At 38.7% G+C, this 16096-nt stretch overlaps 1 protein-coding gene across 1 annotated transcript in view; it reads right to left on the minus strand.

Annotated features, from left to right (window-relative positions):
- Positions 1–8317: 8317 nt before the first annotated feature.
- The window catches only part of FAT2 (FAT atypical cadherin 2), an 84328-nt gene continuing 76549 nt past the window's right edge, over positions 8318–16096 (minus strand). The window contains exons 21-24 of the mRNA XM_039340926.1: positions 15578–16019; positions 14059–14215; positions 11725–12311; positions 8318–9729 (exon numbers count right to left, since the gene is read on the minus strand). Coding sequence (XP_039196860.1) covers positions 9194–9729; positions 11725–12311; positions 14059–14215; positions 15578–16019 — 1722 coding nt within the window. The 3' untranslated portion in view covers positions 8318–9193. The remainder of the gene's footprint in view (positions 9730–11724; positions 12312–14058; positions 14216–15577; positions 16020–16096) is intronic.

The raw sequence follows: 16096 nt of genomic DNA on the forward strand, positions 1-16096 counted from the left end.
CTCCTTATGCAGAAACCTTGGGGAGGGCAGTTCATAATGTTCCTTTATAAATCTTGAATACCTGAATGATTACCCAGAGATGTGTTAAATTGTTTTCTGTAAAAATAAAAATGGACACAAATTTTCACTTGGTTGTTAGACGAATGACTTGCTTTTCCAACAAAGCTTGCTTCAGTTTCCCCACTCCACCCTGCTATCCCTAAATGACTTCAAATTCATTCCATGGAAGTTAGCAAGTATAATATCACATGCTTTCCCGTATGATTTACTTTCTCTGGGAACAATTCCTGGTTATCATGAAGGTTCCTTGGTCATAAAGAAAAGACCAAACACTTTTGCTTAAGAATTTAGACACACTATAATTAAGGATACAAGTAAACAAGCATTGAAACACAGTGCCATTGAATTGGCATTATTGATGGTATCAAGTCGCTAGCTTTTTATCATACTGTCAGACCTGTCTCAGATTGAGTCTCTAAGTAAGAATGAGCCTTAACATCATTGGATTGAGAAAGGTGTAGCTTACTAGAAGCCAAGTGAAATACAGTAGTGCAAAGCCAGAACTGAAATTCTCGTGCCAAAATCCCAAGAACAACTTTTCCCTCTGAAGTTTTCTCCCACAGCTGGCCTCCTCATGGCCAATCAAATTTAAAAGAGATGTTTTTAGAACGGTCTCCTGAGGAATGCAGCTGTGCTCTGTTCCCAAGGAGTTGACCTTGAGACTGTACTTGGAAAGGACCGGTGAAATTTCATTCACCAGAAGCATATTTTCCCCCCACCTTCATCTGGCCATGGCAGCCTGGCACCAAAAGAACTTCTGGAAGCATACTTGCAGAGTATTGAGGTGGCATCTAACACACACATATTTTGAAATGCAAAACATTTGGATTTCACGTTAGGAAGTGAAATATACTGGGGTTATCTCGAAGATAAATGTTTTTGTTTAGATCAAAACTCTGCTTTGAGTTTGTGTATGTGCAAAGGACCTTCAATTAATGTTCATACAGCTATTTTCAGCATCTTTGCTAATCAAGCCTGCTTTGATCCAGTGTCCCATTTGCTGTAATGTTTTCATGCTGAATAATAAATGGAAGAAATATCATCAAGGCAATTAACACTTGAGCAATTCCAGTCATTAGATACAAAACTGGATAAGTGGACTAGACTCAAACAGAACAAAAAGCCCTAGACGGGAAGAATAAAGGAAAAATAATGACAATGAATCATGCCTTTCATCTAGGCAGCAATGTTGACCGACCCTACTTATAAAGGAAATTGGGTAGGGAATGCTGCAAGTACTTCAGACAGCTGAAGAATAAAAAGGGCATCGGAAGAATATTTGAAGTAAAGAAGATGCCCTAAACCTAGCATACTATGAAGGTTGACTGAGTACAGAACAGACCAAACTGGTCTTTAAGAAAAACCAAATGAAGAAGAGAAAATAGACTTAGCAAGGCAAAGTATTACGTAGCTTGTATATTAAAAAAAGAGCAGGCAAAGCAGATAACAGACCTAGCTAAGAAGTGGAAAACTGAAGAACGAGACAAAGGGACTAATTCTGGCTGAACAAGACTAAGCCTTAAGAACAAATGCATACAAAGCCAGAATTTAGAAGACAGCAACAGACAACAAATGCCATCTCTGAAATGAAGTTAAAGAAACATTTGACCACCTAGTTAGTTGCTGCAAGAAGATCACACAGAATGACTATAAACAACAGCATGAGAAAGTAGTAATAATGCTGTACTGAAATATCTGCAACAAATATCATTTGCTTGCAAGCAAGACCTGGTGTGACCACAAAATAAACAAAGTAATAGAAAATGAAGACACTAAAATGTTCTGGAGCTTTAGAATTTAAACAGATAAGCACTTGCCACACAACACCCCAGACTTAACAGCTGTTGATATGAAAGACAAAAAGTCTGCATAGTGGACATGGTAGTACATGGAGGAAGCAGAACCAAAGAGAAAGAACTGAAGAAAATCACAAAATGAAAAGACCCACAAATAGAAATAGAATGACTGTGGCAAAAGCAAGCAAAGATAGTACCAATAGTAATAGGTGCCTTGGGTGCAATTCCAAAACACCTGGAGCACCATTTAATACCTTCAGTTCCCCATATTTTTTTAAAATGACAAATTAAAAGCACAGAAATGAGGCCTTTTCCAACCTGCTCCTTATATTTTGAATGCTCATTTTCAAAAGGTAGTATTTTTCAGTTTTAACAACTGAAGGTTTATTAAAAGGTTTCACAATCCATAGGTATTGCTACCTTTTTTAATGCAGTGGAAACTGTCAATATGGACAATCAACACAGCACTGATCTTGCTTTTTGAGTAAGACCAAGGCAATTTTAGACACAAGTATGTTTGTGAGTACAGTAGAATTTATAATCTTTCCAAGACATCCATTTTCCCATCAAAAAACATGGGAAGCTGTCTTGAACTGTCCCTAGTTGAAAATTCTGGAGAGTGAGTCTGGACAATCTCCCTGCAAAGTAAGTTGTCTACCCTGAATGATCCCTTAAACCCTAATTAAGATGAACCATGAAAGGTTGACATTGGTAGCTTTAATCCAGACATGCTTGGATAATAGTTTTGCTCTGGGAGCTAGTTCCCATATTTCATCCCCATTACACCGACTAGGCATGTTCATATTAGTCTAGAAGAAAGTTTGATATCAGGTCTTCTCACAGACTTGCACACATCAGCTATTTATAACTTTCAAGTAAGGAAATTAATTCAGATCTTATTACTGGAAGGAGCAACAGTCCACTCATTCTTCTCCCTGATTGATCAAGGGCCTGATTGAATAAAAATTCTTAGAGCTGGGATCCCAGTAAAAGGACTCATTTGAGAAGAAAACATTTTTCCTTGTAGTATAGGATAATATGCAACTTACACATCTCACTTTCATGGTTATAGAAGCAGGGCTTTTTTTGCATTGAACGCCCAGAACGGAGTTCTAGTACCTTTTTTGGATGGAACCTTGTAAAGTAGGCAAGGCGGGTTGTATGACATGTGCGAGTCCCAGCACCTTTTGTTTTTACAAAAAAAGCAGTGTATAGAAGCCAAGTTAAAGAAGAAAGATACACAACTCCTAGAGTACACTGCAATATAATAAGAGTATTATATGCCAGAAAGCAAGAAATGGATCCAAACAACATCTTCTGTGCTCACCTTTGACCAAAACTCAAAGGGTGTTTCCAGTCCAAATATTTATTGTACAATTCCATTGTAAAAGTCCAAACAGTGGCATTTTCCATTCAAAATCTTCCCACGGTTTTCTACAAACTTTTTTTTTTCTTATCACAGATAATAAAAAGAGAAACAAGGTTTAGCTGGGTAATGACTTTTGACTGGCAGCACTAGCAGCCTTCCACTTTGATATAAAAAAGATGTTGAGACTCCAGAAAGATTGCAGAGAAGAGCAACAAAGATGATTAGGGGACTTCATATAAAACATAGGAAGAACGGTTGTATGGCACTGGGTATATCTAATCTAACAAAAAGAAGGAATGATATGATAGCAATCTTTCAATATTTAAGAGGCTGCCACAAAGAAGAGGGGGTCAATCTATTCTCCAAAGCACCTGAAGGCAGGATAAGAAATAACAGATGGAAACTAATCAAGGAGATATCCAACCTAGAACTAAGGAGGAATTTCCTGACAGTGAGAACTTGAAAATACCCAACTATCAGTTTCATGAATAAAACTGTTTTATTGTTTTAAAACAAACAAACAAACAGACAAACTGATCCAGTTGGCATAGGATTAATCATTCCAACTATAGAAGTTTGCAAAGTGTGTAGAACTATGATTTCTAACTGAAAGTTTCATACAGAGACTGGGCTCTTATTTTAGCTTTTGTCATGTTTGTCTATCATTATAAAAATGTATGCAATGTAACTGGCTGAAGTTAGAGAAAATTAAATCAACTTTCTAGGTTCTTCAGAAATATCACAGGTCCTGAGAAACTCTAGCAGCATTCCACCATATACTGTACCAGTACTGTACAGAAGTTAGAACTTGTCTTCTGATTGGCTTCACAGTTTGGGATCATTTAATATGAAATCTCATTCAGTACACTCAAAAGAGTTGTGTTGATACCAAGGAAGTATAAATTTCCTTTTAGTTACTAGCATGTTGATATTGTATTACACTTTAACTGTGTGTACCATTCATCTCAACAACATTGACATTTCATCATAAAATGTTTTTATATATCATCATAAAGATGTCCATGGAGATTCTTAGACATCCAGGTCATAGTTGTCAAAATTGAACAACCCTCTCTCGACAAGGGGGGGTGGGGTGGGATACGACATCATTTATCTCCAGTTTACAACGTAGTCCTTTCAGCGGTTCCAAGAAGGCTCCACTCCCATTTGCACTACTCAGGTGACCCTGAGGACATAGATAAACCTCCAGGTGGCCTCGATGACGCTCTAAAATAATGCAAATAACCAGCTGTCTGGAAGGAGTATAAATCCTTCCATTTCCCCACCATCCGGTCAGAGCTGAAGAAGCTACTTGGCTGAGAAGCGAAATGTTTTCAAAGAAAAACAAGAAAGTCCAGTTGCCTCGTGAAAAAGCATCTTTGGGACATCATAAAGATGCCTTTTCCCCCCATAAATGAGTAACTGATTGGCTAAACAACTGCATATTTTTCTAAGAAGGTATTGTAGTTTTTTGTATAACTGGTTTTTGTGCTATACAGACAAAAAGACAGAGGAGAATAAGATAAAATAGTCTTTTCCCAGTACCAGTTTGGTCTAAGTGATGAAAGCACCAGGTTCGAAATCAGGAGACTGTGAATTCAAGTCCTGCCTCAGGCATGAAAGCCACTGGGGGACTTTGGGCGAGTCACTCACTCTCAGCCAAACCCACCACAAAGTGTTGTTGCTGTGGGGAAAATTGCACGAAGAAAGTGTATTAGGTATATTCACCACTTTGAGTTATTTATAAAAAGAAAAAATAATAAAGGCAGGAAAAAAAATCTATCATCTATCTATCTATCTATCAATCTATCTCACGTAGAATGACTCTTTGGGACAATGGGAAAAATTACATCTGCTTCTTCAACCAGGTTTATTCCATCCATGTTTTGCAAAGTATCAAGAGTGCAAGACAAAAAAAAAAAAAAAAAAGGATGGAAACTATTCAGGGAGGGAAGCAACTTAAAACTAAGGAGAATAACGGTGAAAACAATTAACCAGTGGAACAGTTTGCCTTCAGAAGCTGTGGGTGCCCCATCTCAGGAGACTTTTAAGAAGAGACTGGACAGACACTTGTCTGGAATGGTATAGGGCAGGGGTTCTCAACCTTGGAAACTTTAAGACTTGTGGACTTAAACTCCCAGAATTCTGGGAGTTGAAGTCCACAAGTCTTAAAGTTGCCAAGGTTGAGAACCCCTGGTATAGGGTCTCCTGCTTGAACTAGAAGCCCTCCAAGGTCCCTTCCAACTCTCTTATTCTGTTATTTATGTCAGCTTTATATTATTTTTGGAATCCAAGTATCAGTTATTGGGGGGAATAGAAACAGAAAAAGACGATTATGACCTTGAGAAAGAGGATCATGGAAAGATGCAATTCTAATATTCTTAAATATTAAGAATATTTAAGGGACAAGGAAAGTTTATGCTATAAGAAATATGTTCATTCTTTAAGATACCAGAAAAAATAATGAACAAAGCAGGTTATACACTGTTGACTGGAAATGTTCTGAGTTTAGCTATGCTGACTCAGGAATTCTGGGAGTTGAAGTCCATGAGTTATAAAAGAGCTGAGGTTGCCTACCCCTGATCTAGGGCCTAGTCAGGCAGGCGTTGCAGGCTATGGGGTAACCTTGGAAACCAAGGGTTGTGGCCAGCTTTTCCATTACCTGCTTTGCCCACTTCTTGTTACTGCAGACTAACTGAATCACCAAGAAGTTCCCCCGGATGACTAGCAATGGTGATCATGAGGACAAAGGTAAGGAAAGTTACCACACAGGAGGTAGAGGCCACTTTCCCTTCCCAACCCAGCAGACCGGTTCCTCTGCAACTCTTCCTTTTCCATTCCCATTTACTTGGACGCTGCAGGCACTTTGGCAATTCTGGGGCCTGGAAAGGGAGTAACTGAGGAACTCATTCTTAGGTACGTTTACATGCCAAAGACAACGAAGTCCCCATACAGTCCCCTTTAAAAGAGGAGAAAGCTTGCTTGGTTCTTTGCAGAAAGGAACCTGGTCAGAACCTCCTCCCAAATCTTTTGCTTTTTCTGTAGTAATTTCGGAGGAAGCAAGGAGTGTTAATCCAACCTGCCAATTCAAGGAGAGGCAAAGCTAGAGCAGGCATTGGGCCGCCAATCCAGAGAAGGGGTCAAAGCTATATCAACTGTTTGCCTTTCCCAAGCACTGGACCTTTCAGAATCGTGCTATGGTATCCGGTCATTCTCAGCTAGAGGATTTTGCTGGGAAGGAGAGTAGTCCATTCTAGATCTTGGAACTAATTTAGATTTTTAGAATTAAGGAGAAATTTCCTAACAATTAGAACAATTAATCAGTGAAACAACTTGCCTCCTGGAGTTGTGGGTGCTCCATCACTGGAGCCTTTTAAGAAGAGATTGGACATCCATTTGCCTGAGGTCTCCTGACTGAACAGAGGGTTGGACTAGAAGACCTCCAAGGTCCCTTCCAACTCTGTGATTCTGCAATTCATTCCCAAATGCCCCCCTCCCCCCCCATCGCTGTACTCGGAGTATCCCTGCACCCGCCTAGCCTCCCGTTGCCTTCCAGAAGTCGCGCACAAAGAAGCTAGTCCTGTGGAGGGCGCGCCTGGCCATTCCGTGCTTTCAACTTCCTCATGGCGCTGGCCACGCCCTCTTGCGGTGGTCAGATCGCTGCCCTTTTCCCCTCGACGTTGTAGGAAGGCGGGTGTGCAAATGAATCGAGGTCGCGTGTAAACCTAAGGCGTGGTTTGCACTTGTACTGTTTCGCTCCACTTGTTCTTAGGAAAAGTTGCCGCTGTTTTTTCCGATTTCAGACTTGCCTCTTTCTCCTGTTCTGGCCCAGCAGATGCTTTGGTTCCTTTGTCCTTGTGACGTTCTGGAGTGAAGCTGAGAAAGCAGCCTCTCCTGTGGTTTTATTGTCACCTAAGTGAGGCGGTTATTAATTTTTCCATCCATGGAAAGAAACTAAGACTACGGAGAAAAATCTAACTAAAGTAACTAAAGCGACGCTGGTGATGGCGATACATCTGGTGTTTAGAGCCGGACCATTTTGATCTCAGAAGCTCTTGCAAGCAAGGTTAATAACCTCATTCAATAGTATAATTGATGGCCAGTGATGCAGATAACTGCTAATGTAGTATTAACCACCAGATGGCATGACAAGATAAAATTTAGGTTTTTTTTTTTTTTTTAAATGACAACATAGGGGTCTGTACAGATAAAGCATTTTAGTCTTGCACCATAATGACCACCATCCTTATAAGAACAATTCATTGATGAAGGTGGCCATAATATTACTGGGCTTTAGTTACTGAAGCAGATATTATGTAACACACTACTGTAAAGAGTTAGCTGAGATTATCCTCATGCAGAATATATTAATATCTGAAATGCAACATAAATGGTTTGCATTTGTCTTTTCTGTAGTTGAAGCAAGAAAATCTTGGGTTAAAGCACTTTTCTGCAAGAATTATATAATTCTTTATATAATTTTATATAAAGTTTATATAATTTATATATAAATGATAAAGTTATAATTTATATGTAAATGATAAAGTTTATTTTAATATATATATATATATATTGCAATATTTATTATATTATAAAGGTTATATAAACTTTATATGCTTATATATAAATTATATAAACTTAATATATAAGTTTATATAATTCTGAAATCATTTTCTAGAAGTCAAGAGGTTGGATAGTTTTTGTACTTATAACTTGTTATCAACAGACAAATCAATAATTGCCTTTCTTGCATTGTGTTTGTCATGGTTCTGTAATTTAAAATCAGTTACCTAAGTTCATCTTCATCATAATCTACTTGCACATGATATGAACTAGGTATATACATCTCCAGAGATGAAGATGTGCAACAAACTTATATCTAATTGTTTTGCCTGGAAACCTCTTATAGTTAGATCAGGATTACTTTAAAGTCCCTTCCAGCCCTATGATTCTATGATTCATGGTATAATGAGATTAGATTTTAAGTAAAAGTAAAAATTCCAGAATCCACTCTCCCTAAATAAACAGAGAGCTATGAACACTACTGATTATCTCCAATACCACCCATTCTTCTTCTTCTACTACACGTATATCATTTTAAAATTCTTTATTGCTTTTTATAAACAAATATTCACAATAAACTCTCACAGAGAAATTTAACCAAAGATATATAGTGCATTTAAAGTATGGGCCAGCCTTGTATTAAATTATCTACTCGACTCCTCTTTTTGTCTGGTTCTTTTTCTAGATAAACCCATAAATGGTTTCTCTCACACATTTTCTCTCATACACAACTTTGCACAATATATGCATATATACCATATCCATAATATGAATAGTTCAAGGCAGTGGTTTGAGAAATATATTCAAAGTGATGTAGATAAAATCAGCCCTTTTTAATTTCTTATTATTTCCTAGACAGAAATATGAAGCTCCTTGATAACAATTTCTAGGAAATTATGAGAATCAGAAAAAAGGTAATGTCCATCAAACACCATCCATTAGTTCCTTTTCTGGATTATTGTGGCATCCTTGTATATTTCTTAATAGAAACAACAAATGAGATACATGAATAAAACAACCTGTGTGAGGCACAGAGAGAATTGCTGTAATTTGCCACTTGCTTTTTCAAGGACTCACTGTGACTGAAAAAAAAAACAGCTGCTATCAGCACTCACTGAAAGTGCTTTCATATGCCCTGGTTTGCAATTCTATCTTTCTGCCCAGATATAATCCAGCTCTATAAAACAGCAACATGATCCATTTGGAGTCCCACCCAAGTAAAAAAAAAAAATTGGGGCTGGACCGCGAGCAGAACCCATGAACGCTATCTTTTAGCACAGTTACCCGGGAGGAAAGATGCTGCTGTTAAAATGGAGAGGTTGCACATTTCAGTGAAGTATACTTGAATTAAATGTCCTCTCCTTCGGGCATATTGCGAATACAGATGCACTGTATTTTGTTTTTTTTAAAACATCACTTCTTCACAGCTTCCATAGTCACTCTCCACCATGTCGGAGCCCTCATAATTAGAAGGCAATGTTGGCTGAGTTCTGACATTCGGTATAGGCCTGATTTCACAGTCTGCGTAGGAGGGCTGGGCCACACTAAGTCTCATGCTAACCCTCTTGTACCCATTGTCTGGATGGTAAAGTGGCCCTTCGTTTTCTACCAACTGAGAAGGATAATAGCTGATTGCAGTGTATTCATTCTGACACTTGGAAGAAGCTAGTTCGGCGGAACCAGGGGGTAAGAAGTCTTCCAGATTTTGATTGCTGTAACGAGGCGGAATAGGGGCCCGCTTGTTGCTTTGGTCAAGTGGGAAAGGAAAGCCACCATAAAGGCCAGCTGGATCTGAGTCTACAGGAAGAGGAGGAGGAGGAGGAGGAGGTCGATGGCATGGGGAAGGTGGAAGGGGAGTTTCAATAACTTCATATTGATGATATTCCTGAGTGTCTGTTGACTGGTATCTTGGTGGCCAGTAGGTTGTTTCTCCTGGATACACTGAAATAAAATCAGAAGCTTGTGAGTATCTCTTAATAAATATATAGTCTGCAATAGCTATTATTTCACTGCATCTTCATATTAACCACATAATTTTTCATAATTTGGAGAATGAGGAAACTTGTTTTCTTAAGTATTATAAAATTAAGAATCTGAGCTCTGTAAAATTGTAAACTTTGCAAAAAGTCTATCAAGCACGAATAAAAATAATCTACTCAGAGGGAACATCTCACCAGGAGCTAAAACAATTTTTAAGGTCTAGCATGCTACTCCAGTTCTAATTTTGGAACAATACAATACCTGGTTTAAGGGAATTGTTGACAAAGATTTTCCACTGCATGGATCAAACTCAGTGATAAACTCAGGGACAAGATAAATGAAATATATTGATGGATATTTTCAGAAGTGAATTACATGTTCTTGACCAATTTTCAAACCTATCAGATTTTATCATTAGCATTACTGTTATTTGTTGTCCTTATTTACTGTACAAATGCTGTTTCCAACAGCTACTCATGCTCACTGTATCCTGCAATTCTACTGTTTCTGCGGATACACAAAACATGTTGAACTAGAGATAGTTCCAGAAACATTCTGACAGAATAGCTGCTTTGTCAGTTATGAGCGCAAAACAAATTGTATGTCTTTCAAGACCTTTGTTTTGAGGGAGAAACAACACATTCTGATTGGTTCCAACCTCAGAACAAAACTTAACCATTTCGTTTTCAGTGTTCTGACTGTTCTAAACCCAGCATCTGGATTGTTTATGATTTGAGATTCGGTTTCTTTTCTTCAAAAGTTTTCTAATCTACTCAGTAGAAGACCAGGGCCCAGTCATATTCTTGCTGCTGTTTGTGTAGACTTGCATGGAGTAATGTGGGAATGTAGTATTCAAAGAAAGGCATCTGTTAAGCATATTGCCAGACAAAAAGGAGACTGGTCACAGCTGCATATCTGCCAGATTTTTGTATATTAATGCTGGTGGTTATTTATGCATAGCCTACCGCATAGTTTGGACTGGATTTGGTTCTTTTGACTACTGGATCCTTTCCAAGGTTTTAGGATGGCTAAATATACCTTTGCAATGTATGTCCTATTCCAAGTAACGTGACTTTGTGTAATTGATGTCTTGAGTAGCTGTCCATTTCTATTGTGTCCATTTGTTACTGTTATTTGCTGTGGGGGATTTAAGGTTGATATGACCAGTGATTGCAATTAAGTATTTGTATGAGAGGATGTCAGTATGTTGTAATATGTATCATTTTGTGCATCACTATTTTAACTGACACTTAATATGATAATACCCCATATATGTTTTTCCTCTTTCATATTAAAAGTTGTAACTCAGTACAAATTTAATTGGTTTCTTATGCATCTGAATGTTCTGTAATTCAATATATTGACTTCCCCCCGAATATGATTCATGTTTCTAATTCTTTAATCCTTATTACTTTGTGCTTTGCCCAAGTTCATATAAAAATGGTCTATGACATTTCTCTTTTTGATATGACTAATTGTACTAATCATGTCTTTCTTTAACATGAGTTGTCTTTAATATTACTATAACTTTGATATTGAAGAATATTGCTGTTAGAAGATATTAGCTATAACTGGTCTATTTAGCTCATTTGAAAAATAGTTGAGAAACTTCAACAACAAACCCTGGCTACATTTATTTACTTAGAGCTTACTTGCATCACTATGTTGTGTTGCTCTTGATGACTGATGTGACCATAGTTTGCTAACTATCTGATACTGTGTAACTATATTCAATGTGCAGGACAACAAAATACTAACTGGAAAGGAATAATTATATTTTAAATGTGACAAAACTGATACCACCATAACACAATACTGTTATGAAAAAGAACAGCTAGATACCACCAAACATAGGAATAACCAGTGTGGCTTTAGAGCATGGAGAGAACATTACTTGGAAAAATCCAGTGAAAACAGAGGAAAGGAGAAAGAAAAACAAACAAAGATAAAACAAACCCATTTTATCTCCAGTCCAGGAACTCTTCAGTGTAGAGTCATTATCAGAGTTAGATAACAGGGTAGCAGCTGGGAGATTGGGAGCCACACTGCACACAATGGCACCCCGTTGTTTCTGCATATTGCTTGAATTGAAGGCGGTGAATTCTGGCACAACAGAAGGCTTGTCTGGGTCTAGAGCACTGAAATGGTTGTGATGACCATTGTTGAGAATATTGAGTTCAATGGGTAAAATACCTTGTGTGCCAACTCCAACACTTTTTGAGAATTCACTCTTGGAGAGCAGGTCTGGATCTTCTTTGGCCACTGGCTTGTGAGCTTTGACTTTGTGGCAGTAGCATTTGTGAATGATTATAACAGCTATCACCAGGATGACTATGCCTAACACCCCAGCAGAAATTTTGGCAATCCCTTCAGGCTTCCAAATCTCACTGGATGGACTAATGGTTGGAATCCCAATTCTACGGGTACAGAATGTTCCCTGGAAGTGATCTGTACAGATGCAGTGAGGAGAACCTTCACTATTCACACAACGTGCCGAGTTCTGACATGGATTTTTCAAACATTTCTCAGCGACTTTCTCACACCTGTGATCAAAAGATTGACATCAGCAAGCAAGTACCAATAACTCTAGTTACAAACCTAAAAGCAGGACCTTCAGAGAAAAAAAAAGGAGACATAGGTATACTACCATTTTCTGCACATTTAAGACTACTGTGAATTTAATTCATTTGTCCTTTCTTTACAATAGATGAAGTTGAGGAAAGAATTAGGAAGCAGAAATCAACAGTGCCCTCTCAATACATAGAATTTTTTAGTCCCTACAAAGTTATCCCAGATCCATAGGATTTTTCCAAATTTCCTCCTCTTAAATAGGCGACAGCTTTGATCTCAGAAGAGATATATCCCAATGTTAAAAATACTGAAGAAACCCTCAAGAATGGTTCCTGGGTCTGAATCATGAGTGGGCAGAAAACTGAAATACCAATCATGATCTTATCTGCTCAACTGGCAGAGATCTGTGAAGCGCAACACACAGGATTGTTGTGCCAATGAATATGCATTTAAGTGGAAACCCAAAAGGTCCAGAAAATATAACTAAATTTCCTGACAATTAGAACACTTAATCAGTGGGACAACTTGCCTCCAGAAGTTGTGAATGCTCCAACACTGGAAGATTTTAAAAAGAGACTGGACAAACGTTTATCTGAAATGGTGTAGGGTTTCCTGCCTAAGCAGGGGGTTGGACTCCCTTCCAACTCAACTGTTCTGTTCTGTTCTGTTCTGTTCTAGACCTTCAGAGCTTTGGGACATTCAGATATCAAATATATGACTGTTGATTTGTTCAAAATAGCCTGACCTCACCTAAGCCCTCCATAAGATCCTGATAGTGTAAACTTTGAGTACAGAAGGCAGAATAATTAGAAGAGCATTTCTAATAAAACACTCATCTATATAAACAGGCTCTTAAAATCTCAAATTAAAATTGGCATGCCATGTAATAGAAACAAAATCACGCAATCACAATACAATTAAAGTCATGTCCTGGATCGGTGGTGGCGAACCTATGGCACGTGTGCCAGAGGTGGCACTCAGAGCCCTCTCTATGGGCATGCGTGCCATTGCCCCAGCAGAGTTTGCCAGAGTAGTGAGCACGTGGCGTTTGGAAGTGACAGGGCAGGAAGTGAGCGAGCAAGCGGCGTTGCCCCCCAAGGGATGCCTCAGAGATGGCGAGGGACTGGCCCCGGCCACACTCACCAAGTCTGCCACACACCCCGTCCCCCTGAGGGCACCACAATGCTGATGCAGCCCTGGCACTTTGCGATAAATAAGTGGGTTTGGGGTTGCAGTTTGGGCACTCGGTCTCTAAAAGGTTCGCCACCACTGTCCTGGATGTTCACAACAGAAATTCATGCAACAAATCAATTAATTCTAAGTATTCGTCATATCTCCAATCTTGCTTATTTATACAACAATTAATTTGTCTACATAGCAATTCATTCATTCGTTCATTCATTCGTTTGTTCATTTGTTTGTTCGTTCATTCATTTGTTCATTCAATCAGTCTTTCTATTGAACGAATAAAAAAATAAGCAAATAGATCTTAATCATAACTGCCTATGATTCCATAATATTTGAGATAATATAAGGTGACCAAAATTTTTAAAAACGTTCTAAAATTTCGAATATTCATACATTCCTAAATAGACATGTCTATTGCATTGCAATATTCTATTGTGTGATGAATATGTGCACTGCAGAATAATTAATATAGACATGATATCCTTGCTGAAGTTCAAAAGGATGAAGTCAGCACTAAGATAATATTCTTACCTTCCCCCCCAGTATTTCTCAGGGCAATGGCAAATATAGCCACCATTTTTAGTAAGTTCACACGTCCCTCCATGTAAGCAAGTATTTCCTTGACAAAGGCCATCAGCCACCTCACAGTGATCTCCAGAAAATTGTGTGGAGCAGGTGCAAAAATAACCTAATGAAAATAGGTCAAATAAAGGCAAAAGAAAAATTATTTTTAAAAAGTGGATAGGGCAGCCACATACAAAATCAGAATACAATTCAGATGATGTGATGTTATAATAATTAGGTGCACAGTTCCTCTTCGCAAGGAATAACTTTTTTAATGCATTGAAATCTCCACTAAGAAGCTGGGGATATGATGTCTCTGCCTAAATCAGTGGTTCTCAATCTGTGGGTCGGGACCCCATTTGGGGTCGAACGACCATTTCATGGGGGTCGCCAAACAAGGCTGTCCGCCATTTTTCCCCCCTTTTCTTTGGCCACACCCCTGGCACCCGGTGATGTATAAGTGGTTGGGGGTCACCACAACATGGGGAACTGTATTATGGGTTCGCAGCATTAGAAAGGTTGAGAACCACTGGCCTAAATGGTAACTACAATTATATGCACAGCAATTGACACTGCAGGTGGCAACATTGATGTGAAAGGTATTGTAAATTCACAACTAAACTTCAGCCACATTCTGGTGACCTCAATATAAATCTGCATGGACTTGAACTTGCACCCCCTCTCTTGATGAACCTTGTTGTTCATGAAGGGCAGCTGAAGTAAATGAGGTGCTGAGCAAACAGGATTCTGATCTTGTCAATGTGATCTCTAGGAAACCAAGAGAGATGTAGTCTGCTTTGTGTTAGTTGCTTATTTGTCAAGTCATGCCACTCAGTTGCAGGCTTTAGGCAAATGTAGCAAAAGGGCACAACTGAATTCTAATTCTAGAGAAGGTGTTTCCAAGAGTTTCATGGTAGACACCTTCCATTACCAGACATTAGTATCAAAGTCACTTCCATGTGACCAGGATAAAGGAAGAACCGTTGCAGGCAGGGAAATAATTTACACAAAGATTTAGTGCAACTGAATTTCTTCTTCCTTTATTAAACACATCATTTTCACCCATTAGCATAATCACTTTTATTTTAAATTCTATTCACTCTGCTGGAGGCTCACTGCACAGTTTTCCTCACCCACATCCATAATAATGCTTTATTTCCACCAGAATCACCCTGTTGTAAGACAGTTTACAACAATATTTCATTACAGTTAGAGCCTATCAGTTCGGTTCCTTCATTAAAAGGAAATCCTGCAGATGGACGTTTAAACATGTAGTTCAAAGAAAACATGAGAACATTCAGCCTGCTCACTTTGCCTATCCCTTCTCTTTATCCCACAGAAATTCATGCCTTTTCAGAACACACAACTTTGGAATATAGTGGTTAAATAACTACCGTAGGAAGAGAAGCTTCCGTGATCAATTTCCTAGAGATATTTGTAATTTTCCCAAAATTCCCTAAGATGAGCTGCTCCAAACTACACTTACCACCGTGTTGTACTTCACTGCAGAGTCCATCATTGAGGCAGGGGTTGCTGCTACAGGCACCAGTGTGTGGACAGCACTGCCTAATGCTCGATTCTTCAACCACTCCTCTGGACCGTTTTTCTTTGGGCAGAACCACCAGATTTCTTCCATCCACAGTAATCGTATTCAGGCAACCCTTAAACCCACCACTGATTCTCTGAGGCTGATGGTGCTGAACTAGTCCTCCAATCAACAGATCTCTTGTGGAGTGGGAAACGCTGCAGCTCTCTGGGAGATGGAGAGAGGCATTTACCATGTCATCAACCAGAAAGTGGATGGAGCGGCTTTTCACTTCTAGAAAGACTGAATGCCACACTCTGTCGCTCACAAAACGATGGGATGAAAGGTTCGCACTAAAGCCGCTCCGACATCTGTATCCAAGATGAGGCACTCCATTAACAAGCTGCGTTAAGATATACAAAACATGTTTAAAATAAGTATTTTGTATTGATTTAGGTTGCCAAAGTCTAAGAATCCAAA

The sequence above is a fragment of the Crotalus tigris genome, unplaced genomic scaffold (assembly GCF_016545835.1).
Source record: "Crotalus tigris isolate CLP2741 ecotype Arizona unplaced genomic scaffold, ASM1654583v1 scf7180000017754.2947050, whole genome shotgun sequence".
In the NCBI taxonomy this organism is placed as follows: domain Eukaryota; kingdom Metazoa; phylum Chordata; class Lepidosauria; order Squamata; family Viperidae; genus Crotalus; species Crotalus tigris.